The sequence below is a fragment of the Aspergillus candidus genome (assembly GCF_002847045.1).
Source record: "Aspergillus candidus strain CBS 102.13 unplaced genomic scaffold BDW47scaffold_9, whole genome shotgun sequence".
In the NCBI taxonomy this organism is placed as follows: domain Eukaryota; kingdom Fungi; phylum Ascomycota; class Eurotiomycetes; order Eurotiales; family Aspergillaceae; genus Aspergillus; species Aspergillus candidus.
The window spans coordinates 21,264-48,599 of record NW_020194014.1 but is presented as its reverse complement, the minus strand read 5'-3'; the positions used below and the strand labels follow the sequence as shown (position 1 = coordinate 48,599).

Here is a 27,336-nt window from a genome sequence, read left to right as displayed (position 1 = left end):
TATGCCAATGTCAATGTCAATGTCCATGTCAATAATAAATAATATGTATGATGTATGTAGTATTCAATGCATTATGCTGTGCTGTGCTTGCTGTCCCAAACGCCATGCCGAAACAAATTATCTTATCTCTCCTGCCATTATCCGATCATCTATCAACCGTGGATGAATAGATCGATATCATCTGGGTGATTGATGCATGTGGCATCGCCGTCAAATAAACAAACAACTCGCAAAATAATCCCGCAAAATAATCTCGCAAAATCAACATCGAAGAGAAATGAAGGAGTATATTACATATTGGCCAGCTCTTGGTCAATCTGTCTGTCGAGGAACGCCCGTCGATCGCCCGTCAGCGTAGTCTGAAGGCGCTGTTCCACCAAGGCCCGCACTATACCATCGTTAGCACCATGCACCCAACAAACAAACGACATTTAAGGAATGAGTGGCTTACCCTGCTTTTTAGTCACCGTGTCGAGATCAACCTCCGCCAAACACCCCCGGATGGCATCCGCGATGGCGCCCTCGTCCGGCCCGCCGCCGCTGCGGAAGTCGAACGCGCTGACGGGTCGGCCGCCTGCTACAGGGCTGCGCGAGTTGGGCCGACCCAGCAGGTTGTCTGTGCTTTGCATGAGGCCCACGCTGTGGCGGCTCGGGTTCATGCCTCCGTCTTGGAACTGGCTGAGGTGGCCCATTGACATTTGGCGTGGCTGGTGGCCGAGGAAAGGCTGGTCTGTGTAGCGGGAGAAGCTCGACATGTGCGAGTGCCGGTTGCCGGGGACGTTGGCGCCGAAGGGGATTGGCGACTGAGGCGGCATGTAGGGGTTGACGTTGCGGGATTGGCCCGGGAAGCCGGTGAGGATTGTCGAGGCGGGTTTCACGGACGAGTATGTCGAGTGCATGTCGTCCATCTCCATGGCCATGTCGTCCATGTAGCGCCCGCCGTACACCTTCTCTTGGCTGCCGCCGAAGTCGCCGCGCCGGCCGGGGAGGTTGTTGGCCATGGCGTAGTCATCCCAGCGCTGGAGGGGGATGCTGCGGGGGTCGAAGATTTCGTCTTCGACTGCGACGACGCGCTTGGAGCCCTTCTCGCCGATGACGACGCGCGTGTTGCCCCAGCTGAAGTCGTCTTGCTTCCAGAAGGAATACAGCGGCAGGATAAAGCTGTAGATCGGGTACGCGCAGATGTAGATGATCATCCACCCGATGTGCTGCCACTGGCGCTTGACGATGAAGATGATTGCCTGCAGACCGTACACGCCAGCTAGGATACAGATGGAGATCAGGGGGAGTGGGCCCGTGTGGCTGGCTACGCGGTAGATCAGGTAGGCCAGGTAGACGCAGGTGGCCGGGAGAATGACCGTTCCGAGCAGATCCACCAGGACGACGAATCGCATGCTGAAACAACAGAAGCCGCAGAGATCCTTGAGCGCGGCCAGCTCGACCAGGTTGTGCACGGTCGAGTTGATCCATCGTCGTCGCTGGGACAAGAGGACAGACCAGGTCTCTGGGGCGGCGGTGCTGGCGTATGCATCGGGGATGAACTTGTACGACATGGTGGGGAAGTGCTTGGTCATTAGGGTGGTCAGGTAGCGATCCTCACCCAGAGAGAGCAGGTTCTTCTTGTGCAGCGTGTCCACGTCGTTGTCCGCATATTCCTTGACCAGTTTGTCCGATACGATCAACGGTCGGCCCTTGTCGGCGGTTCGCAGGCGGTACATGCAGAAACTGGGGAGTCAGTAAGTTGTAAACCCTGGATGAAAAATGCAAGTGGAGAACTTACCATCCCGGCAAACAGGTAACACTGCCAAACAGCGACTCAAAAGCCTTGGTCAAATGATGCGATATATAATACTCATAAACCTGAATCATAGTCCACCAACTCCGCTCCTCATTCTGGAGACTAGTCTCACCGCAAATACCCGCAATACGGGCATCATTAGCGCAAGCAGCAACCAACCGATTCAACGAATCTTCCCGGACACTCGTATCGGCATCCACCATGAGACAGTACTCGTAGAGTTCGGGGTCGACACCAATAACATTATTAATCTGGTGGAAGATCTCGAGTTCGAGCGGGGACATCGGCGCGCGGTGGTGAACACGGTTGAGGAAATTGAGCAGCAGAATCTGGGAGTCACGCTTGCCTCGGTTTCCAGGCTTGGGTTTGCTTTGCTCGGATTCTTTGCCGACCTTGACGATTACGACGTAGGGCACGACGTTGCCTTCGTACTCGTAGAGGCCGGAGTAGACCTTGCCGTAGTTGAGCTGGTCGCTGCCTTGGCCGATGGACTTGAATGGTAGCGCTGGGGGATCGATCTTCGGGTCGACGCCGAGGATGTCCAGGACGATCTTGGGCGTGGGGCGATCGTTGCCACCACCGACAATCATCCCGTCGCACACGACGTAGATGAGCTTGCGCTTGTTGTCGTACTGGAGGGCGGTCAACGAGTCCAGTCCCTTTCGCAGAGCGTCCTCGCCTTCCGTGTACGCGGGCACGAGGCAGATGACGAACTTGTCCTGCGGCGACGGGCGTCGCTTGGATCCCAGCTGGAGAGCGGCCAGGAACTTGACGACGATGACGGCGCAAATGAGAATGGTGAATGCAAGCAAGATCCAGTTGTTGACCTGGCAGCGGGGGCCTTCGCGGAAATCTAGCTTGCCCTTGTAGAAGACGTAGTCCAGGCAGGTTTGCGCCTTTTGGAAATCCGGCGTATCCTGCCATTTGCTCGTGACGTCCTCGCCCGGGTTGTTCTTGAACAGTTCTGTCACGGGGGTGGGTAGGAACTTGTAGCTGTCGATGTTGTTCATGATCTTCAGGGTGTGGAAATAGTCCGTCAGGTCGTAGATCTTTTGGTTCACGATCACCCAGGCCCGGTTCCGTGTGTCGGCTTGCTTCTTCACCGCGTCGCGCGTCCACACAAGATCGCCCTTGTAGTAGTCGTTCATCTTAGGCAGGAACCTGTTCTCGTACCACCGGATGTCGTTCAGCTTGGTCTTCGGGTTCGGCTGGTTGCGGGGTCCGCAGTCGTGTTTCGCATGACCATAGACCATGGCCTCCGTGTCATTCGGCTGCAGGGCGATCGCCTCATCGTCCACAAATGCGCCGCAGAATCGAGTGAGCGGGGGCGGAAAGTAAGCGTCCACGTTCGTCCCCGCGAAGGGCTGCATGTTCGATGAATCCGTGTCGATCGAGTTGTCGCTGTGTTGGATCTTCCAGAACTTGCTGATGTCGTAAACCTTGCCGTGGGCGCTGACGTAGAAATCATTATCGCCCTGATGCCAGCCGACTTCTTTCTCGTTCCAGGCTTTGTCCTTGTTCGGACAGAGGAGGTCGCCAAAGGCCATAATGTAGAAGCAGACCATTCCGTTGAAGAGGAGGATCAGGGCAACCAGGACGAGCTTTTCTCGCCATGCCATGCGCACATCCGGCCGTTTCATCCGTCCAACCCACTTGAGCGAGAAGGAGGGAATCCAGAAGGTCAGCGCCCACACGAAGTTGGTCCACACGCGTCGGCCAATCGTGATCTCCTTCTTCTCGATGTGCTTGGGATCTCCGAATTCCGGGTCGAGCTCCCCGAAGTACCGGCCATTCTCGTCGTAGTACGCGTGACTGTCCCACTTCTTGTCGTCACCCTTCGCGCCTAGACCGTAGTCACCGCCCATGTTCACGGTCGGAGGCAGACTGGGGGCGATCGACTTGGCGCCCATCCCGATGCTGGGGGCCATGGTGCTGTGCCGTTGGAGGAGATTATCGCGGCTCCCCAGGAGACTGGTCGATTCGGGGACCATGTTGGCGGCATAGCGGTTGTGCACACCGCTGTCCAACATGCCGCTGCCATACATGAAGGGGTTGGCGACCGGTTGCTCTTCTCCTTTGAGGTCGAGCATAGTCTCGGCTTCCCACCAGGCGTTCTCCCTCATCCAGATCCGCTGGTGGCCCACGAGCGCATCCCCGTTGGTCCATCCCTTTTCCACTAGCCAGCTCTCCACCCCATCCCGACCCTCGGGGCAGCCAAGCGCGGCGTAGCGACCGACGAACTCGTCGGTGTCGAAGTCGGCCGTGAAGTCGAGCTGCTTGAGGCGACGATTGCCCCACTCCGCTAGCCTCCACTCGCGGATCTGGCGAGATACGGCGCCAGCCGTCCACGACGCCGTCGGCGCGGTGGTGTTGAGGCGGTCGGGTAGGTCATCGGTCGGGTGGATCGAGACGTGATGCCATACGCGGCTGCTCCCGAGGGTGGCGGCGAGATCGAAGCGGCCTTTCCGACCGAGCGTGATGCCTTCGGCCTCGACGGGGAATAGAAGCTGGCGGAGGAATGCGTCGGTCTCGACCTCCAGTCCGACCTTCTCAAGAACCTGCTGTCTCTTATCGAGCTCGTACTCGCGTTCGTGCCAGACCGGCCCGGTGGTGATGCCCAGATCGGCCTCCACTTGTCCCACGGCAGCGGACATGTCCGTGGTGATTGCTTGGCCTACCGGAGGAACCGGGACACCGTCCTCCTTCATCTCCGCATTGATACCGACGTCATCGTTGAACACGTTCCTTAGGGACACGGCTTTTCCGAGAACGGGGCGGGGGATCTCGACCACCGTGACACTCACGGTGTCCTCGTCGGACACGCGGGTGGTGGTCGGGCCCGAGCCACTGTGGCTGGAGTCATGATCTTGGAGTTCGCTGGCAATAGCCTCATTCGCCTTTCCGATGACCCAATCCACCAACGCCTCGTAGATGCCAGCAATCAGCACCTGACGCTCATCGGTAGAACACTTGTTGAGAAGAATCTCGGGGTCTAACCCGAGCAGGCCGGCGACATCTTCGCATGCCTCCTCGAGCTCTTCCTGGTCGGCCACGTAGCCGGCTGCATTTCCCAGCTTCAGTAGCCCAGCAAGGACCGACAGCAGTCCACGCTGCGCAGCGCCTTTGATGCCGAGTGTCTTGAGAGCGGCTCTGAAATCCTCCGCGGCGGCCGCGTCGTCGGCGGTGGGGAGATACGACGGCGGCGTGAAGGTCCCGGATCTGTTGAGGAGCGCATAGGAAGAGGGTTCTTTGAGATCGAGGAACTCCCGTTCAGCCTGCGTGGACGCAGACGTCAGGAGGTAGTAAAAGACGTCGAAGGCCCGGTAGCCGGGCTCGCTGGGGACGTTCAGGAGACCCTTTTCGACGTTGATTCCCGAGGTGGAAAGCGCGAGGGTCAACCCCGCGATGTCGCCCTTCAGGGTGAAAGTGAAGCACGCCGACAGAGCGGAGTAGAGGGAGTAGGACGGGTTGAATGATGTCACCGCTGAGAGAAAAGGTCGCAGGGCGGCGAGCGCGGTGAAAGTGATACTCGGTGTGGAGAGCGGGAGTGCAGCCAGAAATGGTTCGAATATGGAGGGGGTGGACTGATGTGTCGAGCTGGTCGTTCGTTAGTCCTGACATTGTCTAGTTCCTCCCCGGGCTGTGCGATCATCACTCACCAAAGTACAATACAACCATCCTCCGCTCTCCGTCGCGCATGCTCCCACGCCCTGACGGCCAACTCGCGATCGATGATTCCCCCGGTGTGACCGTCCGGCGTGGTCTGAGTCGCGGTGAACCAGGAATTCAGCACCAAACTCGTGCTCGCATCGAGCGGATAGGGCTGTCCGGCGTTGTAGGATGCATGAAGGGCGTTCAGCAAGGTCGTGGTGGACACCGGGCCGGTGGGCTGCAGGGCATGATGAGTCCCGGTGGAAAAACCAGCGGAGTGGCTTGAATAGGTGGAATAGCGATTTGACATGGTGATCGGACAATAGGCAAGTCGGTCTGGGTGTTCTGAGATCCGGGACAGCCAAGTCCAGCGACGGTGAGGCGCGTTCCGGGCGTCAACACATGAGACGCTGGATGTCTTCCGCCACTACGATCGACGATGCAGATAACGACTGAATTTCTTAATCGTCTGCAATATTGAAAGACGATGGCCTGTAGCAATGCGAGGATTCTGAAACGGGTAAGTGGGATGAGACCAAGAGTCTGCGTTGTCAACAAAGCTTCACCAGTGTGACCTTTGAAAGCGAGGGTTTGATCCTGTGTAGCGAGTGTTGGACCCAACCGTAGAGGAGGGGGAGGATATTAGGATTAAGTCGAGTTGATAAGAGGCGACCAAAGTGTTGCAAGCGAGCGACTATCCCAAGCTACCAAATCAACCGTATCTGTTGATTATGGCAGTGGAGAGGAGAAAGATACGAGGGGAAGAGAAACAACCAGTCGAGCAAAGGTAACAAACACAGAGCAAAGAGCAAAACAGTGGACAGGATACAAAGCAGCAAACAGAATGGAGAGAAGAGGAAGAAGAGAAAAGACGAGGTCCGAGAGAGAGAATGAAGCGTGGAGGCGTCCCAGTCACAATGAATTGACTAGGTGACTGTATGGGTAACAAGTACAGTACTGGGGTATCTTACCCAACCAATCAGGATTGCCTGTATGGTTAGCGTCCTGCGATCAACTGAAGTTGTCGTATTGAACTTATCATGGCTGGTCTAATCAAGCTGAGTTGGTGTTCGGGGAGACTAGCGTGTATGATGATCATACCAAAATTACCAGAATTACCAGGGTCCGCTTTGTTGTGATTTTTCCCATTGAGTTGAGGATTTTCCTCCCATCTGAGCTGTCATTGGCACATCACCCCCATCAGTCGAGGTTTAGACAGGACAATTGCAAATCCAGCCTCCCTCACAACGACTCCAGTTGTATCCGGGCGATCATCTCGAGTCCCGGTCGATTTACGATGTACAGCGTACGGTGGACTAGAAATTCAGGCCAACTCACAACCATCCTTCCAGTACAGGTTGGTATTTTTGCCTGTGACTGTACCGTTTATTTTTTTATTGTCTTTCCTTGATTTGTAGTTTTGTTCCATATTTTCTAACTGAGTTTTTTTTTTTTTTTTTGTCTATTTTTATACGGGACAAACCGAGGCAGATGATGCACTCGGTGCATGAACGACTCAAACCATCGTTGCTCTAGCCAGCAAAGTCTCATCTGTCAGGTGGCGGGCATCAAACTGAGGGATTGTCCAATGGAGAGGGGATAAATCCAGTGGATCAGGCCTTAGACCCTGGGCGACCCCTATAATTGGCACATCCTGTCTCACCTCACCCGCAACCTATCATCAATCAATGCCTGACTGTCTCACCCCTGGCCCAATCGCCACCATTCTATCACTTTAGCTTCTTTTACTGGCTATTTTCAGCTTTTTTTTTTTTTTTTTTTTTGTCTCTGCAATGGAATCAGGCGAGTTGTCATCTGCCCAAGGATCAATAGTCAGGGTGGTGATCGTACTAATTATACCAAGTGTACACTCTGTATCCGTACCAAGTATTAGAAACAGAATGAATATAAAGTTACACCCTTGATATCTGTTGTTATTTTTATTTGGCATTTGTGTCTGGACTTTGGATTCTAGACTCTAGACCCTCGTCGTCCACTGCAGAATACCCGCCTTGCCGCACTGCCATGCCACTTTCTCACATACCTGGAACCTAAAACAAGAATCAAGAACCCAAGGTGGCAAATACCTAAACTACGCAAGGTATGCACTATCCAGGCCGGTTGGGAATCACCCCAACACCGGTGGAAAGAATGGAACACCTTCCATTCCACGGATGGACAAAGGAGTCCACCGGACGGAGGACACGGACAGACCATTGTTGGACAAGCGGACTAAACCCGCCTAGTCTCACACTTGACCGATTTGATCCAGTCGATCGAATGATCCGATCCACCTTCCGAAACACCGGAGTACTTTTGAGTCATTCCATTTCCTCCCCCATTTCTATCACGGACGGGGTCATGTATTATATAGTAGCGATCCTCTCGGGTCGGTTATAGCCCTTGAGACTGTCGATACTCGATGATCACGGTGGTCCAGTGGACGTGGAACTGATTGACCATCATGTTTCCACATTCACAGGGCTACCTGACCTGTAGTCTGTCCTATGCCATCTCTCCACCCATGACGGCTTTGACCTGGGTCTTCAACTATTGACGAGGTTTCAGGTTTCGTGGTTTATCCACGAAAAAATAGAGTACTCCTAGACAAACTTCATCAGAGAGAGTAGTATAGGGGGGAGGGATATTTCGGATAGAATCAGTGACCCCCTGACTAGGGCCAGTCAGGGTGGCGCCGGATGATGGACAATATTGAAGAAATAGTCAGTAGTCAATGCTCGACTCAACTAGTCCAATGCCTGACTCCGACTTCCATCAATGTGAGACTCGATAGAATGTATTAATCTAGCTGTACGGGGAATACGCCCGACTGGAGTTGAGTAACCATGGGACGAAATGACTACTGGTGAGGGACGGTTCGACCGACGGGTATCCACCCGTTTATTGATCTGTTTATTTTGTTTTGAATCCAGTCCTCCTGGTGATGCATCAACAATGGGATGGATAGAATTGTTGTCAGCATGATGATCATGGATACTGGAACAATCGAATATCGATCCTCACAATGACAATGACATCCTCCTCTCATGAACATCAGCCCAAAACAGAGGAGGGATCAGGTTTGTGTATTGATCGAACCACCAGACTAGTAAGTTTGGTAACCCGAACGACCCATCTGGACAGCCGAGCCAATCAACGGGCCAGTTATTTTCAACTGTACCGTACTCCTGTACTGGAGTACAGACAGATCTCCAGTGGATACACGGTACAGTGGATACCGTACTGTACGGTCATTCCCCAGAGCAATTCATGATCGACCTTCTTATCGCTGTCCCGCTTGCTTTTCTTGCTTTTCTTCTCTTCTCTTCTCTCTTCTCGGTCTTTGTTTGCCTTTTGACTTGCCTTTCTTTCTTTCGTCTTCTCGTTCCTCTTTCGTTGATCTGGTCTGGTTTTATTTTTATTTGGTTTTTCTGTTCTTTGTCCTCACTCTCGTTTCATCTCTTGAGTTTAGCTTCACTTGCCGGACAGAGTGCAGATACCATCCTCTGTCGGAGCTTAATTAATTCTACACCACTATCGCTCTGCGCTTCTCCGACCTGCTCGCCCTCACCCTTACCGATTCCTGTATAGTATTTCCCAGCTGAAAAAAAAATTTCTAGCCACAGTGAACTCACTGGCGTATGCGATCAATGCAACCACCTGCTGATCTCTTTCCTTCGCTAGACATTACATCTCCCCCTCAAACCGCCACAGATACTGTTCCCAAAATAGACCACGGCCATTCGCATCTCTCATTCTTCGAGAATTATCGGAAGACTTAGAATTATACAACGGGCTTTTCCTTCTTGTCTTCAGTTAACACCAACAGTTGATACCAACTTCTGGAACACGATCCGTCCTTGTCGCCGCTCAGTGACCCTCGAAATCTCACCGTCGGGGGTTCAGCGTCATCCTCATCATGGCGGGAATCTCGCCTGTGGGAGGACATGTTCCCTCTCACGCACAGTCGTCCTTGCCCTCGCTGCCCGCACATCTTCAATCTGACACCCATCTGACCGCCCACTTGGCCAGTCGGTATGTGATACTCTCTTCCCCTCATCCGCCCGACAACAGACCGTCTGACCACGCTTGGCTAGATTCCACGTCGGTCTCCCCACGGCTCGCCTGTCTTCGCAGGCTCTCATCAGTCTCAACACATACACCTCGTCGTCAAAGGGTCCCGATGGCGCGAAGGAAGGCAGTGCCATGGGGGAGGCGGAGGACCTGGCCCGCCGCGCTTTCACCCGGTTAGGGGCGCGCGGGGAGAACCAGTCCATTGTATTCCTGTAAGTAATCAAGTCCCCGATGCAGACCGATCTCATCTAACAACGTCCAGTGGTGAGAGTGGTTCAGGGAAAACCACCATTCGATCACACCTCCTGTCCGCTTTTCTCTCCTTCTCATCAACCCCCCTATCCTCCAAACTCTCCTATGCGGCGTTCGTCTTCGACACGCTGACCACCACCAAATCCCTGACCACCCCCACCGCGTCCAAAGCCGGCTTGTTCCTGGAGCTGCAGTATGACGGGTCGTCCTCGGTCAACCCCACGCTGATTGGCGGCAAGATCATCGATCACCGACTGGAACGCAGTCGGATCACATCTGTCCCCACCGGCGAGCGAAGCTTCCATGTCCTCTACTATCTCCTGGCCGGGACCAGCGGCGCCGAGAAGGCGCATCTGGGGTTCGAGAACACCATCCACATTACGACCGGCGGCGGGAAACTGTCGGGCACCTCGGTCAAACACAAACGGTGGAGGTATCTGGGTCATCCCACGCAGATGAAAGTGGGCATCAACGACACCGAAGGCTTCCAGCATTTCAAGACCGCGTTGAGAAAGTTGGAGTTTCCCCGCAGCGAAATCGCCGAGATCTGCCAGATCCTCGCGGCCATCCTGCATCTGGGCCAGCTCGATTTCATCAGCGGACAGGCGACCACCACGTCCGCCGAGGAGTCCGGAGGCTACTCCCACGAAGGCGGCGAAACCGTCACCATCGTCCGGAATAAAGATGTCCTGTCCATCATTGCCGCCTTCCTGGGTCTGGGAGTGGAAGAGCTCGAGACCAGTTTCCGCTATCGCACCAAGACCATCCACCGGGAGCGCGTCACGGTCATGCTGGACCCGAGCGGCGCGCGCCAGAGTGCCGATGAGTTGGCCCGCACCATCTACTCGCTTCTGGTCGCCTACGTGCTGGAAAGCATCAACCAGAAGATCTGCGCGGCGGAGGATAGCGTGGCCAACACCGTCTCCATCGTCGACTTTCCCGGATTTTCCCAGTCCTGCGCCACGGGCTCGACCTTGGACCAGTTGCTGAGCAATGCGGCTACCGAATCCCTATACAACTTTTGCCTGCAGTCCTTCTTTGACCGCAAAGCTGACAACCTGGAGCGGGAAGACGTGGCCGTGCCGGCAACGAGCTACTTCGACAACACGGACGCCGTCCGGGGACTGCTGAAACATGGCAACGGGCTCCTCAGTATCCTCGATGACCAGACGCGACGAGGGCGCACGGACATCCAGTTTGCGGAATCGTTGAAGAAGCGCTTCGAAAACAAGAACCCGGCCATCTCCGTTGGCGGCTCCGGTTCCAAACAGGGGACCAGCTACGCCGCGCAGCAGGCCCGCGCCGCGTTCACCGTGAAGCACTTTGCCGGTGAAGTCGACTATTCCGTCGGTGGCCTCATCGAGGACAACGGGGAGATCATCTCCGGCGATCTGATGAACCTGGTTAACACCACAAAGAGTGACTTCGTCCGGGACCTGTTCGGCCAGGAGGCACTGCAGAAGGTGACTCACCCCAAGGAGCGGACGGCGATCATGCAAGCCCAAGTGAGCTCCAAGCCCATGCGGATGCCGAGCATGGCGCGACGGAAGACCACACCCCCTACCCGGTTAGCCTTCGATGCCGCCATCGGCGACGACCCGGAAGAAAACGAGAGCCACGCGGGCAGCTCCGCGAAAAATTCCGGACGACGCAAGAGCGGGGCGCTCATGAATGGCATGCAGGGCGCCGCCGGGCAATTCTTATCGTCACTTACCATCGTCAACAAGTGCCTGAGCTCCAGCAATTCCAACCCGTATTTCATCTTCTGCTTGAAGCCCAACGACCGCCGCATCGCGAACCAGTTCGACAGCAAATGCGTGCGAGCCCAGGTCCAGACATTCGGCATCGCCGAGATCAGCCAGCGGCTCCGGAACGCCGATTTCAGCGTGTTTCTACCCTTCGCGGAATTCCTAGGCCTAGCTGACATTGGTAATATCGTCGTCGGCAGTGACCGGGAGAAATCGGAGGTCGTCTTGGACGAGAAACGATGGCCTGGGAACGAGGCCCGGGTGGGCAGTACCGGTGTCTTCCTCAGCGAGCGCTGCTGGGCCGATCTGGCCAAGGTCGGCGAGCGTGTGATGCCCATCGGCGTTGGCACTGGGTCTGAGGAGGGTGCTGACAGCGTCCCGCACGCACGGAGCCCGGGCTATATGGATTCCAAGGTCCGACTTCTCAACCCCGCCGATCAGTCACCCGGCGCTTTTATCTACGGCGAGGAAGGCAAACAGGGTTACTTTGGAGCCCGTGAGTTTGACGGGCGCTCCGAGGCCGGAGGATCCGCCTTCAACTCAGGCGATATGTTCCATAACCTCGAGACGCGGGAGCAGATGTTGGAAAAGGGCAACGAAAAGCAGATGGAAGAGGTGGATGACGCGCCGGTCTCGGGCAGTCGCAAACGCTGGCTGGCCATCGTCTACTTGCTCACCTTCTGGCTTCCGGATTTTATCATCAAGCTGGTCGGTCGGATGAAGCGGAAGGACGTGCGCGATGCCTGGCGTGAGAAGTTCGCGATCAACCTGATCATCTGGTTCAGCTGTGGCGTTGCCATTTTCATCATCGTCGGTTTCCCGGGCCTGGTCTGTCCCACCCAACACGTTTATTCGGCCTCGGAGTTATCTTCAAACGACGGCAAACACGGTCATAAATCCTTTGTCTCCGTTCGCGGTGTGGTCTTTGACCTTGATGCTTTTATCCCCGCCCATTATCCGGACATCGTACCCGAAAAGGCCTTGAAGAAGTATGCCGGTATCGACGCCACTGGTCTTTTCCCGGTCCAGGTGTCGGCATTGTGTCAGGGAAAATCGGGATCCGTTGATCCAACGGTGCTCTTGGATTATACACCTACCAACATCACTGGTTCGGCTACTACCATCAGTACCGGGGATGTCAATTCGAAATATCACGACTTCCGCCACTTCACGAACGACTCACGACCTGACTGGTTTGCTGAACAGATGCAAATGCTCAAAGCAAATTATAAGAAGGGTTACATCGGATACACACCCGAGTATATGAAAACCTTGGCGGGCAAGTCGAAGTCGATCTCGAGCATCAATGGCAAAGTGTACGACATGACGAACTACATCACGGGCGGTCGCCGCGCGGAGCCCCCGCCTGGAGGGAAGGTGCCCGCGAATGTCGATCGGGACTTTATGCATTCCGTCGTGGTGGAGCTCTTCCAGCAACGTCCCGGACAGGATTTGACCAAGTATTGGGAGAACTTGGACATCGACAAGGGATTGCGCGATCGCATGAAGTTGTGCCTGGATAACCTCTTCTTTGTCGGCCACGTCGATACACGTAACTCGGCCCAGTGTCAGTTCGCGCAGTACTTCATTCTCGCGATATCGATTCTCATCTGCGCCGTGGTTATCTTCAAGTTCCTAGCGGCCCTTCAGTTCCAGAAGAAGAATGTCCCTGAGCATTTGGACAAGTTTGTTATCTGCCAGGTCCCGGCCTACACGGAAGACGAGGAGTCTCTTCGTCGTGCTATTGACTCCATGGCTCGCATGCAGTATGATGATAAGCGGAAGCTGCTCGTTGTGATCTGTGACGGTATGATTATTGGTCAAGGAAATGATCGACCCACGCCGAGGATCGTTCTCGATATCCTGGGTGTGCCCGAGACCGTGGACCCGGAACCTCTGAGCTTTGACAGCCTGGGCGAAGGTATGAAACAGCACAACATGGCTAAGGTTTATTCAGGCCTGTATGAAGTGCAGGGTCACATCGTTCCTTTCCTGGTCGTGGTCAAGGTTGGCAAGCCCTCCGAGGTGTCGCGGCCGGGCAACCGAGGCAAGCGTGATTCGCAGATGGTCCTGATGCGGTTCTTGAATCGCATCCATTACAACCTTCCCATGAGCCCTATGGAGCTGGAAATGCATCATCAAATCCGCAATATAATCGGCGTCAATCCGACGTTCTACGAGTTCATTTTGCAAGTCGATGCAGATACGGTGGTTGCGCCTGATGCAGCAACACGGATGGTGGCGTCCTTCCTTGCGGACACTCGCATCATCGGCGTCTGTGGCGAGACTGCGTTGACCAACGCTAAGACGTCCGCAGTGACCATGATTCAAGTGTACGAATACTACATCTCGCACAACCTCACCAAGGCGTTCGAGAGTCTCTTCGGGTCCGTCACTTGCTTGCCTGGTTGTTTTACCATGTACCGCATCCGCTCGGCTGAAACCGCCAAACCGCTGTTCGTCAGCAAGGAGGTTGTCGATTCTTATTCTGAAATTCGCGTGGACACACTTCATATGAAGAACCTGCTCCATCTGGGTGAAGACCGTTACTTGACGACGCTGCTGTTGAAGCACCACCCCAAGTACAAGACAAAGTTCATCTTCGCGGCCCATGCTTGGACAATTGCGCCAGAGAACTTCGCCGTGTTCCTCTCTCAACGTCGTCGGTGGATCAACTCTACGGTCCATAACCTGATTGAGCTGATCCCGCTTCAGCAGCTGTGTGGTTTCTGCTGTTTCAGTATGCGATTCATCGTCTTCATTGACCTTCTCAGTACCGTCATCCAACCCGTCACCATCGCCTACGTCATCTACCTTATCGTGTGGTTGGTTCGCGACACATCCACCATCCCATATACCGCATTTATTCTCCTTGCCGCGATTTACGGTTTGCAGGGACTGATTTTCATTCTCCGCCGCAAGTGGGAAATGATCGGCTGGATGATCATCTACATCTGCGCCATGCCAGTCTTCGCCCTCGCCCTACCCCTCTACTCCTTCTGGAACATGGACGACTTCTCCTGGGGCAACACACGCGTCATCACAGGCGAAAAGGGCCGCAAGGTGGTCATCTCCGACGAAGGCAAATTCGACCCATCCTCGATCCCCAAGAAGAAGTGGGAAGAATATCAGACCGAGCTCTGGGAAGCGCAGACCTCGCGAGACGACCGCTCCGAAGTCTCCGGCGTATCTTACGGCACCAAGTCCTACCACCCCATGCAATCGGAGTACGGCTTCCCGGGCTCGAGACCGATGTCCCAGCTTGAGCTTCCTCGCTACGGCGGGTCCCGCATGTCTATCGCCCCATCTGAGATGATGAGTCGCCACATGGATATGGAGATGGAAGATCTCTCTCATCTGCCTAGTGAAGATGCCATTCTTGCCGAGATCCGCGAGATCCTTCGCACTGTTGATCTCATGAGCGTGACGAAGAAGAGCATTAAGCAGGAGTTGGAGAGGCGGTTCGGTATGAACTTGGATGCTAGGCGGCAGTACATCAACTCAGGTATGTTTTCTACTTTTTCTGACACTATTATGGGAATTTGATGCTAATTGTGAACTAGCCACCGAAGCTGTCCTTTCCGGCGCTCTATGATTGCATTGCATTTCCCACTCCCACTTTCATTCCTCATTTCATCATTGACCCATGATATCTATGTATATCAGGGGCCATTCCCCCCTAACGATCACCAATCACCACAATATGCATACATCATCATAATCTCAAAAGAAAGAGCCAGCATAATCATCCCCAACGAAGGAATGTACAAAATTTGCCTACTTTATCGAGAGACTTGCAACCCTGTTTCCATTGCTATTTCTATTCCTGTTTCATAAAGCCATTGATCTGTTTATTTTTGTTCGTTTGGATTGCATTCGGGCCTTGTTTTCGTTGTTTCTTTCTGAATTTGCAGTTATCTACGAGGTGAAGTCTATTGATGGGTGCGTACTAGGAGCGAGTTAGTCAATTAGTCAGTTGTATAATAAATAATACATACATACACATACATTCATACTTGATTTGATTGACTGGTTGAATGCATTCTTTCCAATTCAGCACTCACGGAGTAGATACCTAGATAGATAGAACTGAGTACGCGCTGAATAGTTAAATACCCCGAGTTCACAACTCAATCAAAAAAACCAAGCAGGGGTTGGCTGAGCTGAGAGAGAGAGAGGTAAATATATGTTAGAGTACCAGTCAGGTTAAGCCAGCCCGATACCAAACGTTCGTCAACGTTTTGGCGTAGCGGCTACTATACTATACTATTATATCCATATATAGTATATCTTTGTAGGAGACTAACCTACATGTGCAGGCCTTCCTGGTACTCATGATAGATAGAATCAATAAGATAAGGCAATATATATCCAGCAATACTATCACAATAATATTAATTAGTGAATTGGTACCTGATAATTAATAGGTAGCACAATAAGATTATATGATGAGATAGGTACATAGTAAGCACTAAGGAACGAGTAGTATGGCAATCGGATTTTGAGCAGTTGGGCAGTAAACCTGACACTTGTCTTCTTCTATCCCCAGTAGGAAGTACATTGCTCTCAGTATATAGCATATATTATATACACATATCACCGCAAGCGTGTCGAGTACTAGTATGCATGTATGCATGTATGTATGTAAGTAAGCAATGTGCAGCCCAACCATTCATACAGCACAACACACACATCCACAGTAGTACACATATAAACATCCAAAACAAACGCATCAAATCATCCCCTCGACACTATCCACCTTCCCAATGTCATTTACCCACGCATCGCGTCTACCGGCATAGATCTCCACGCCCAGCTCCTGCACGCTCTCTCTCTCCTTCTCATTGAGCGTGCCCGTCTTGACGATCAGCGTCCCGGGGTTATCGCTCATCTGCGTCGTCAGCGGCGAGCCGCAGTCGGTGCAGAAGGCGCGGAGCACGGGCGGGCCGCGGTCAGAGGGACAGTTGTAGGTTTTGGGGCTGCCGCGGGTGTAGGATAGTGTGGGGGCCGGAACGAGGATGTTGGAGGAGAAGCTCGAACCGGTGGCGCGTTTGCAGCTGGTGCAGTGGCAGAGGGCGATCTGGGGGTTGGTTAGCTGGTTGTGTGTGTGTGTGTGTGTGTGTGTGTGTGTGTGATGGATGACGAGGGTGGAGGGTGGAGGGTAGGGGTGGATGTGGTATGATAGGGTGAGGAGGGAGTAAGTGAGTGGTATGTACCTTCGGAATTGGTTCAGAGTCTGGTAGATCGATGCGGTATTGGATGTTAGAGCAGAGACAGGAGCCTGTGAGGGGGGCCATGTTGTATCGATTGTAGTTGGGGGTGTTGATGTTGATGTTGATGATGGTGGTGGTGGTGGTGAGATGAGGTTGTGGGAGAAGGAACAACCAACACTTGAGATAGCGAGCGGACTAGTCCTCTTTGGTATATAGATAGATTTCAATCTACAATATATCTAAATATATCTATATTCATAGATATAGATGTAGATATACTGTTTTCTACACAGCTACAACCTGTTGGAGAAGCGTGATGAAGTCTAGAATGCGACCCATGGAGCAACCTTATAGGAAATGTAAACCGGGATCAGGAGCTCAGTGGGATTCTTCCAACCATAGTTAACCTATAATACAGGCTGGAAAAAATCCCCCGAGCTTGATAGCATTGCGCGAAGACTAATTTAAAGGGGTGAACCCGGGTGAGACAGGGCAAAAAGTGATAATAACCGCGTTATGCAGGAATCATGGTGTCTCCATACTGATGCGGATCACCGTGATAGGAAAGATCCATCTGATCACAGACGCTCCCCACGAGTTCCTTTTTATACTGCATGGATTGGTGCTTATTGTGTATATCTCCAGCAGCTGTGCGGCCACAACTGCTGACCACAATACACTCGACCCACGTCGCCCTGTTATCATTCTTAGCTTGGTCATTCCAGACTGAGTAATAGAGATTCACTTACGCCTGCTTTACATCACTGCTGCTTCGACAATCACCGTCATTGTTACACTATCAAGAGTAAGTCAGTTTCAATTAGATAGCTAGTGCAATGAGGGCCGGTTCTCCTCACAGTGACGTCCCGACTGCACCAATCCCATTGCGATTGGGCCATCGCGGTAGTGGCAGCCATGGCTATGGCAGCATAGACACTCAGGAGAAGCGTCATCTTCGATGTACAGGTCAGTCCCCGCATGAGAAACTCTCGGCGGATGACGATGAAACAATGATAAGTTTCTACCTTGTATCCGGGGCACTGGCTCGCAGCCAATAGCCGGATTAGTACTTGGGTGTATATGGCCTGTAGTAGATATAAAGTTACTATTGCGGCCCTTGCATTCTCCACGTTGTGATCGGCGTGTACGGACCACGCTCTAAGGATGCGATACATCCATATCCATGTTTAGAAGCTGACCTAGGGACCCATCCTGCACGGGATATATGTTGTGATATGGCAAATAAAATACATAAACAAAGTATTGGTATAATATTGCTAATCGCACGGTATCTCTGCTATCAACATGAATGCGTACATACATACATACATACATAGTGAATTTATCGGTGTACACGAATAATATGACGGTTTCGAAAATGCTATCTTATTCTTATAGATGGGTGGATGTGGCATGGAGGGGAATCAAGCGAGAGAAGGAAAGGAAGAGTCAAAGCCCAATTCAAAGTGATAAATCACCACGTCTGAGACGCATCCGACTGCACAATAGCCGGATCCACCGGTTTCTCAGCCACCTTCCGCGGATGCTGCTGCATGCCTAGAATCTCCCAAGCGCGGCCCATCATGCCATGCCCGAGACCCTGAGGAAAGCCACCGAAGAGGGAGAGCTTGGGCGCGTGTCTGCGGACGCGGTCGTGGGAGAGCCGGTCTCGCTTTGCGGCTGCTAGGCGGTCTTGTTCGCGTTCGTAGCTGACCATGTCGTCGCGCCATTCGGTCCAGCGTGCGAGGTCTTCGCGCTGTTGGAGCACCTGGTACCGGAGCTTGGTCTTGGATGGCCGCCAGGCGGTGCGCGGGGTTGTGCTGTCGGGCGACAGGGTGGTCTTGAGGTCGCAGGGGTCTGAGTCCCGGGTTAACTTGAGGAGGTGCGCGAAGACATCTCGGCTTTCGGACGCGGTCTGGTGGGTCTTGGTGTTGGTGGCGGCGGCGGACTGGGTGAGGGGCATGTCGAGCCAGGAGTGCATGTCTGCGGAGCGCTGGACGGAGAAGGGGTCGAGCATGTTGGAGCGGCGGTTCTCTTCGCGCAGGAAGCGCACGGCGGCCTGTAGGCTTTCGACTTCTGAGCGGAGGGTCTCGTTCTCGCGCATGGTTGCTAGCGACGCGCCTGTGTCGATGACCATGCCGTCTGTGGTGGTGACGCCTGTTGTTCCAGACGCGCGCTTGATCTGGTTGAGTCGGGATTTCATCTCTTCGCGCTCGGTTTCCATGCTCTGGAGGTCTTTGCGTTGCTTCTCGACGAGCCCTTCTAGGCGTGCCTGTTTCTCCTGCATCGACTCGATCTTGCTCTCCAGGTCCTTGACCATCGCTGCTTTTTCTTTGGCTTCGCGCATGCGCGACTCGACCAGCTCGACTTTGATGTGCTGCTCCTCGATGATCTTGTCTTTGACGCCCAGAGCGGTGAAAGCTTCGTGGATTTCGTTCTTCATGTGTCGGATTTCTTCGTCCGTGTCGGGAGGGACAATCTTGTTCGATCGCAGTTCTGCGGCACGCGCGACCCACGGGGATGGCCGTCTCTCGAATTCCGATGTGATAGACAGGTCGGACGAGATTGAGTCTAGCTCCTCGAGGTGGCCGCCTAGGGCACGTAGCTTGTTGGTCATGAAGGCAATGGCGTCGTTGTTTTCGGTGCCTGAATCGGAAGACTGGGAGTACAGTGATGACAGCTGCGCCATCATATTCGTCAAGGCTTCCTCGAGAGTAAGCGGCTCCGTGCGGCTTTCGTCGCTGATCAGCGCCACGATGCTCTCTCCGATGTGTCGGCTTACAGCGGACAATTCTTGGGCAGCTTCCGAAGTAGCCTTGAATGGGCCCGATACATCGTGCGAGAGCGCTAGAGATCTCGACCGTAGTTCATCCAACGACCGATAGATCTTCCCCATCGCAACTTTCAAGCCACGAGTCTGAGAAACAAAGCCGTCTATCTTGCCCAGGAAGTAATTGGTTTCTTCTTCCCCTCCTTCTGGGACGCTCATTTTGGACTGCAGCAACGATTTGAGCCGTGCCATTGACGACGCACAGTTGTCGATGTATAGTTGTGTTAGCATTGAGCGCATGCAAAGTTCATCGGCGAACGTCTCCAGGGAGGTCGGGAGGACAGTCTCGGCGAGATGGGACAAGAGAGCGATGGATCTTGACAATTCGGTGGTCCATTTCCTCATGTTCACTTCGTTCTTTTTCAACCCCTCCATCCAAAAATTCAGCGTGCGCTCCACTGGCTCTAGCTCAAAAAATGTCGCCTTGATTTCAGAAAAGTTTTCGGCCGAGCAAGTATTGATGTAGGACTCGAACCGCTCGCAAAGAACGGATATCCATGACAATTTCTCGACGAGATCGTAGGCAACATATATATCCTCAAGTGCGGTAGAAACAGACGACTGGTCGGTGATCTTCTCACGAATGGTGTTATTCATCAGCGACGCCTTGAAACTGACGCGTTTGAAACGCAGCAGCGCCAGGACGGAGTACTTCTCGCTCTCGTAGTAATCCGGAAGATATAGTTTCAGGATTTCCAAATGCTTCGTTGCCTCTTCGAAATCCATACGACCGAGTTCGACATCGATGGTCCTTGTCTGTGCTTTCGAGACAGAACCCTGGAGTTTCAGGTTGAGGTCCATCATGGCTCGAGAGCGCGTCGTGAGATCGGTGGCCTCCGCTTCGGAGATCTGCTGGGACGCTCGCATGTCTTCCAGGTCTGCCTGCAAAGTTGAGACCAGCTCCCGGAAACGAACCAGCGTGTATTCCAGATCGTCAATAACCTCATCCTGCTGGGTGATTTTCCGGGTTTGCTCGTTGTAAACGCTTTCCCTGTGCTCGATTTCCTCGAGCAATTGTTTTTCTGTCTCAACGTGGCTGTTCTCCAGCTCGTCGTTGATCTCTTTCAGATCCTCCAGGTCCTCAATAGCAGCGTTGAGTTCGTTGATCTGTTCCTGGTATCGCAGATTTTTGTCCGCAAGCTCCTCGATCATTTCTTCGGCACCCAGTGCGGTCTCTAGCTGCTGTTTGAGATTTTCGACGTTTTCATCCGACACGAGCAGTTTCTCTTTTGTGGCTTCGTACTGAGACTTGACACTTGCATATTCCTCCAAGTCCTGTTCGTACTCTTTGATCTGGTCTTTCAGATCCGTTTCCTGCTGCTGGGTCATATCACGAAGACGTATCAGCGCCTCGCGAAGACGTTCGTTGGTCTTCTCCATCTGCAGCCAGCCTTGGCTAGACTTCTCCTCGGGACTCATGACTTGGCCAAGTTCTTCATTCTCCTCGCGCAGGACTTCCACCTCCAGTTGCATCTCTTCGACCTTCAATCGCAAGGTCTCACATTCATGCCTCATGGCATCCGCGGTCTCTTCGGCCATTTCGCGATCGAGCGTGGCCATCTCCATGAGAGACTCATGCTCAGCTGCAAGACGCTCGACTTCTTCAAGCCTAGCTTCCGATTCTTTCAGCTTCTTGCGTAAGTCACCAATCTCCGCCTGCTGAGGCTGGTATTTGTTCTGCAGCTTATGGATGATGCTTTCAAACTTATCCCGTTCAGACTGCAACGTTTCCAGCGTCTTGAGCTTATCCCGATCGTCGGCCCGCTTCTTCTCCATCACTCTCAACTTGGTTTTGAGCTCGTCAAGCTCCCTGCTTACGGCAGCACTTTGACTCTGTCGTTGGAATGTAGACGGCTGGCCGCTCGGGCGAGAGGCGCCGGGTCGCGAAGAGCTTTGGGCTGGCTTGGCCGGCTTAGACATCGAGTCCGCATCATCGGCCATATCATCTCCTCTTGGAGAAGCACTCTCAAGGTCATCAGACTGTGGGGTTCCGCCACCATCTGCCTCCTCGGGCTTATTGGGGGCCGTGGGCCGTAAAGCGGGGCGCCTCGAGGCACCCGTCGACGACGGAGCAGCACCCAGGCTTGATCTGTTTGTCCTCCCCGCGGGTCCAGATAGCGAAGGTCGAGCGGTGCGGCCTGCGGCTGAGGGAGCGGGCGGCGGGCCCATGGACGACTTGGTACTGATGGAGGTTCGGGGTTTGGCGGGGGCGGCAGATGGGCGCGGAGTGCCAGTAAGAGACGAACGGCTGGACATAGGCGTGGAGGCGCCCGACAGCTGCTTTGTCGGTGATTTAGTAGGGGACTATCCCAGAGACCTGTCAGCAAGATAACACGGCGCATGGGTTCACCACCCACAAGCGTACCTTCATTGACAGTCGAGACGCCGCGGTCTTGGGAACCGGGCTTGGGCTAGCAGAGCTCGCACTATGCCTCTTGGTATTTGCAGTGGACAGAGCACTGGTTTTTTTCATCCCCGTGCTACCTGAGACGATGCCGCTTTGCGCGCGACCTCTGGTGCCAGGTGGAACAGCACCGGGGGCTTTACCCGCCGGTTTGCTGGCACGCGCGGGCTGTTCGACAATCGAAGCGACCGCAGACGGCCGGATAAACATGCCAAATCCCGGTTCACAGTCAAAGTATCGTTCTCCCTGAACGGAGCCATCGTTCTTCCCTGTCGGCTCATCCAATTCAATACCTACCCAGTCGCCCGCGGCGAAATGCGTCGCCCCAGCAAACCGGACGGTGGCCCGCCGACCGTCCGTCAGTGAAACCACATAGCCGGGAGATAGGTCCACCATGGTCGATCATGTATAGTAACCGCCTCTGCGAAAGAGCTGGCGCAGAGAAAGCCGGGTCAAGTCAGATCTGGGGGAGACGGAGGTGGAGCGGTGTTGATGTTGTTTGTCTCCTTAATCTAGCTCCACTCGGAGCCTCAGGAACAACGCGAGCCCGCGCGATGGCTGCCTCAGGCAAACACTCTTCCCGATAACATACAGTACTTCCAATCCATAACAACAATTAATGATGGATTTCCTATACTATGAAACGACTATTTATTACATACGTTTGACAGCCGTCGGAAATGGATCTAACCTAACATTCGAAGACGTAAAATAGGGGATGTATATCGTCTATTCAACTGGTATACCTCATGGCCGTTATTCATTTTCCATCGCACCAAGTACAAATCATCCAAAACATCTAATTTAGGATCTATGGCCGGATTCTATCAATTGGCCTCGCTATGAACACTTGAATACCTCCGGAAAGCATGTTCTCAGCTCCTCCAGGTCCCGGATCACATATTGTGATGCTGGGGTGGGAGGCAGGGGGAGACTGGGTTCGACAAGGTGGGCGGTGACCCAACCGCGCTTCGCAGCATGTACGCAGTTCAGGTGCGAGTCATCTGTACCACGAAAAGTCAGTATCTCTAGAAAAGCTGATGTCATATGGTCTACATACCGACGAAGTAGGACTTTTGCCCTGGCGACGCCCCGGCCTCTTTCTCCGCTCTTTCGTACATCGCCTGGTTCGGCTTGCAAATCAAAGGCAGCTGTCCATAGTCACAGTATGTGACGCCATCAAACAGATCCTCCACCTCCAGAAGTTTAACTACCCGCTTGGCGTGATTGACGTATGCGTTCGTCAACAGCCACAGCCTGACTTTGCTGCGGTCGATATCCTTGAGTAACTTCCGCAGTCCCGGGTTCGGTTTCAAGATCGTATCCAAAGGCAGTGCATCGTCGACTTCGCGGTTAAATTCGAGGGGGTCGATCTTATGGTGGCGGGTGAGACCTTCAATAGCAAGACCGTATTCTTTGTAGTACTTCATGTGTAGCATATGAGCGTCGTCGGCGGAGAGGGAAAGGTGTTTTCGGAAGAATTGATCTAGAGGAATTTGTGATTAGGACCGTAGCTCGCATGGAAGAAGATCAAATAACGGCGGACTCACTGATCAACTTTTGCATCTCATCGTGGATATTGCATTCTGTACCCGTGGTTGTTAGCACCCCGCATTTTGCTCCCTAACAATCATCGACGGTATTCCCTGACCTCTGGAGTAAAGCTAAAGACGGAAAAGTCAGCATATACAAAGAATCACGAGGGGTTCCGAGATACATACACAGTTGTCAATATCAAAGAAGAAGATGGGCCTGGAATCAGGGCCCGAAGTTGAGGTTGACATGGTTCGCGGGGTAGTAGGTATGCGACTCGGGGGGAAAGATAGGGGACGAACGACAGAAGGCGGTTTCAACAGAGAATGAGGTCGACTAGATTTACGAAATCCAGAAGATAGCAAAGATGCCGTCGAAGAAAAGGAACGGGCAAGATGATTCATCGCGAAACAGTCATCTTGCGCTTGGGAGACCCAGGAACCTCCAATAAACTCGCTGACTCCGCGGACCAACCCGCGGAGAGCCTTCGGGCCTGGGGCGGCTTCTGTATCGGGTTTAGCGGCAACGGAGAGCCAAGCATCAGATCCCGTGACTTTGGAGTCGCCATGTCATGTGATGAATGACCGGTTCACCGCTTCCCTTTCGCTCTCTCACCGCCTTCATTTTGCAAGAAAAGAACAACATGAATCACGTGCAGAGGATGGGTCGGATAAACCTCGGAGGTGAAAGGCGGTGGCAGAATATGCCGACCACAGCCAAGTCAGAGCTCGGGAGCACAACTCAGCTGCAACTCCCGTGCTGGAACACGATTTTCTGGTCAATCCTCTCAGCCAACGTGCCTGGGAGCTGTTTGATCATGGCAGCAGCTCATCTTCCACCAGGTAGTCTGGCTCCTGCACCCCCTACCAATGAGGAAGTGCAGGAGTATGTGAAGATTTTGAAAATAAGTGACGACATATTCTCTGGGACTCACCCTAGGTTGAAGGTTCCTCAACACCTCGTCCGCAAGCCCGCATCTCATGCCCCTGCCTCAGTCCCTACTCAGGTAAAGCCAAGTGAGCAACCGGGGTCTTCTATAACGACCCTGTCTCAGGCTCCCTCGACACCGGCGCAATTGGTCAACTCCCAGGCGACTGCGCCCGTGGACAGCCCATCGGCTGCGACGGCGGGCGCGCGTACAATTCCCAAACCAGTCTCGGAGATCGATCCGATCTTCCTGACCAAGTCGGATGATCTAGTTCGTGCGGAGCTTCAGCTACAGCGGCAACGCTTGGAGAGGACACTGCGAGAGCAGCTGGATCAGAGGAAGCAAGAATCAAGACACAAAGCCTCGCTGCAGGACACAAAGCCGGACTTCGATGTCTCGGATGTGTTGGTGAGGGCGTTTGAGATGGTCAAGCCATCGCCTTCGGTTGATGTGCCAGCCACGGGTGCGACTAGCGACTCGTTCGACGATAACTCATTCTACTCTAGCAGAGCCCCGGACTCTCCACAGCAAGGCCCTCCACAGCCGTCCCTGGCCCCCGCCATGACTGCGGAGGAGCCGATAGTGGTTGACTCTCCGGCAGAGAACTACTCAGATGAGTTGCAACGGCTTGAAGCCCTCAACCGCAATGACTCGGATCAGGAAATGCATGATACTTACCCCGTTGCAGACCCCCGACTGCCGCATCGCGTCCAGAGACCACCTCATCATGCGGAGGGGGTTCACAGGTCCCATAAACACCAGGAACCCCAGCAAGCGGTCGAAGCGGTGGAAGAACCCGAATATTCCCCACCGGCGCCGGGTGTGGCCCCGATGGAAAGACAGGAGGGCCCTGATCCCCAAAGAGATTATCTTAGCAAACAGCGAGGCCCTGATGGCCGGCAGTACGACCGGGCGCGTTACAATCGCAGGTCGATATCGCCTCGAAACGATATTAGGGTTGTACAGAATCATATTACCTCCCCCGCGGCTCCACAGCCGTCCAGGGTTTCTCCTTTGGCCATTGCTAAAGTTCCTTCCGTCCATCAGCTCAGAGATCTTCGCCCCGGCTACGGTCCGGACAATCAGGCCAGTCCACACCACTCGCCCCAGTCGTTGATGCCGCGGAAGCGTAGAAGGTTGCAGGGGGATAGGGCTCCACCCGGGCAAGCGCCGTACCGGCCGCAAGCCGGCGGTGCGACCGAGCCGCAAATCAAAGAGGAGCCGGTGTCGCCGCCGCCCTTCGTCGATGCGCCGCCAATGTTTCGCAGCCGCCCGACTCACGAACGGCCGATTTACATCGACGCACCGTCTCCTCGGTACACTCCAGTTTACCAGAGGATGGAGCCACCAAGTAGAGACCCGGCTTATGAGGTGGACCCCTATGAGATCCAGGGCGACCTTGGGGCTCCGCGGACGGTTTCGCAACTCGGTGCCCGGCGGTCAATGCGTGACGATCAGGACCTGCGGAGGGTTGCAAGCCTGCAACACGCGCGACAGCCTGATTATCAGCGGGAATATGTTGACCAAATCAGCCCTCGCGCAATGCGAGCGGCGTCTTATGCAATTGTCGACCCCTCGCCACAGGAAAGGACCAGGTATTATGAAGAACCACCACCGCCGCAGCCCGCGAGACGCTACATAGCCGCGGGCGAGCAGGCGCCATCACCGCGATACCGGGAAGCATACTACGAGGAAGAGCCTGTAAACCGACTTGTGGCGGCACCAACGCGAAGGATCATCGTGGATGAGCAGGGAAACCAATACTACGAAGCGAGCCCCCCGCCGAGGATCCAAGCCATGGCCCCGCCACCAACGGCTCGCGTGCCGAGGAATGAGATCTACGAGGACCGTCCACCAGCGATGCATCAGCCCAGCTCTCGTGCGCCCTCCGTCGTGGAAGATCCATACGGTAGTCGGAGGTATGTACAGGAGATGCCTCCCCCACCAAGTGCTTATCGACGGGTTGCCGACTACGCACGCCCGAGTCTGGGGGCCAGCCTTGGGGAACGACGACCGTACGCCACGCCGATGGACGATCGGGAGCCGTACCCCCGAAGCAACAGCGTCCAGGTCGCCGACTACTCGGTGCGTCGGCAAGTGCCTTACGTGGAAGAGCCCGACATCCCGCGTGGAGAACGGATCGTCCGGATGCCCAGCGTGCGACCGCCGACCTCCCGGCACGAGGAGCCTCGAGAAGTGATCCAGCGGGTGGAGAGCGTGCGACCTGCCGGGCAGGAGATGGGTGTGTACCTGGATGACGGGAGCCGTCGTCCGAGGGAATACATCGAACGACCGATGTACGTCTCCGCCCGGCCGGTGGCTCGAGAGGAGCGGTATTACGATCCTGCTGACCCCGAACGGATGGTCCTGGACCGGGGTCGGGATGTCGTCCATCGGGTCCCTCAGCGATACCAGTGATCTTTGGCCTTGATATGGTCACTGTGAATATTAGCATGTATTGCCGTACTATGATTAATACTTGTAACTAGCCAATCCCACTGTACTTAACTCGGCAGGTATTCCTGACCTGACAGCATACGACATCCATTTGTCCCAGAAACCCGTGTTTTACACCATAATTCTAGCACTGTATGAAAAACAGCCTTATATTATGGGCCCTAGTGGATTTTCTAGGTTATGATCTCAAAGTGACTGCAGCCAACCAATTGCAGTGATAATATTGGCGGGACATACATATATCACCACCAGGATAGATCCCTTCCCTGTAGCGGAAGGAAAGGAATACTCAAAAAGAAATATGGGTCATGTCGCTTCTGCATGCATGTTCACAGTCTGAGGACTCTACCTTGAGTTGCCTATCTAACTCGATTTACTCAATATCTTGCCTCAGGGGAGCACAGGGTTTAGCTATCCATGCCCGTTCTATATCCGCACAGAAGGTTCT

At 54.0% G+C, this 27,336-nt stretch overlaps 7 protein-coding genes across 7 annotated transcripts; 3 read left to right on the top strand and 4 right to left on the bottom strand.

Moving 5' to 3' along the window:
- Positions 1-228: 228 nt before the first annotated feature.
- On the bottom strand, positions 229-5,960 carry csmB (putative chitin synthase). The gene is made up of 4 exons (XM_024820230.1): positions 5,458-5,960; positions 1,781-5,395; positions 452-1,725; positions 229-388 (listed from the first exon to the last, which is right to left on the bottom strand). The coding sequence occupies exons 1-4, from the start codon at positions 5,757-5,759 to the stop codon at positions 291-293; spliced, it is 5,289 nt and encodes a 1,762-aa protein (XP_024674165.1). The 5' UTR covers positions 5,760-5,960; the 3' UTR covers positions 229-290.
- Positions 5,961-8,312: 2,352 nt separating this feature from the next.
- Positions 8,313-9,275, top strand: BDW47DRAFT_92583 (uncharacterized protein). Its single transcript, XM_024820229.1, has 3 exons — positions 8,313-8,558; positions 8,615-9,034; positions 9,134-9,275. Exons 1-3 carry the CDS (start codon positions 8,475-8,477, stop codon positions 9,179-9,181), a joined length of 552 nt encoding a protein of 183 aa, XP_024674164.1. The 5' UTR covers positions 8,313-8,474; the 3' UTR covers positions 9,182-9,275.
- Positions 8,796-15,561, top strand: chsE (chitin synthase class Va). Its single transcript, XM_024811665.1, has 5 exons — positions 8,796-9,034; positions 9,134-9,484; positions 9,547-9,735; positions 9,786-15,028; positions 15,087-15,561. Exons 2-5 carry the CDS (start codon positions 9,369-9,371, stop codon positions 15,116-15,118), a joined length of 5,580 nt encoding a protein of 1,859 aa, XP_024674163.1. The 5' UTR covers positions 8,796-9,034; positions 9,134-9,368; the 3' UTR covers positions 15,119-15,561.
- A 491-nt stretch (positions 15,562-16,052) lies between these two features.
- Positions 16,053-16,873, bottom strand: BDW47DRAFT_92571 (GFA family protein). Its single transcript, XM_024820228.1, has 2 exons — positions 16,740-16,873; positions 16,053-16,603 (listed from the first exon to the last, which is right to left on the bottom strand). The coding sequence occupies exons 1-2, from the start codon at positions 16,818-16,820 to the stop codon at positions 16,256-16,258; spliced, it is 429 nt and encodes a 142-aa protein (XP_024674162.1). The 5' UTR covers positions 16,821-16,873; the 3' UTR covers positions 16,053-16,255.
- Positions 16,874-18,210: 1,337 nt separating this feature from the next.
- Positions 18,211-22,366, bottom strand: BDW47DRAFT_115980 (putative dynactin; the record flags this gene model as incomplete). Its single annotated transcript, XM_024814864.1, has 8 exons — positions 18,211-20,142; positions 20,185-20,444; positions 20,478-20,562; positions 20,599-20,821; positions 20,888-21,126; positions 21,166-21,309; positions 21,385-21,870; positions 21,932-22,366. 8 exons carry the CDS (start codon positions 22,364-22,366, stop codon positions 18,211-18,213), a joined length of 3,804 nt encoding a protein of 1,267 aa, XP_024674161.1.
- Positions 22,367-22,810: 444 nt separating this feature from the next.
- On the bottom strand, positions 22,811-23,754 carry BDW47DRAFT_123664 (putative pyrimidine 5'-nucleotidase; the record flags this gene model as incomplete). Its single annotated transcript, XM_024816098.1, has 5 exons — positions 22,811-22,974; positions 23,031-23,456; positions 23,521-23,556; positions 23,622-23,634; positions 23,692-23,754. The coding sequence occupies 5 exons, from the start codon at positions 23,752-23,754 to the stop codon at positions 22,811-22,813; spliced, it is 702 nt and encodes a 233-aa protein (XP_024674160.1).
- Positions 23,755-24,279: 525 nt separating this feature from the next.
- BDW47DRAFT_101475 (uncharacterized protein) lies at positions 24,280-26,908 on the top strand. The gene has a single exon (XM_024811664.1). It carries the CDS (start codon positions 24,321-24,323, stop codon positions 26,847-26,849), a length of 2,529 nt encoding a protein of 842 aa, XP_024674159.1. The 5' UTR covers positions 24,280-24,320; the 3' UTR covers positions 26,850-26,908.
- Positions 26,909-27,336: the final 428 nt, after the last annotated feature.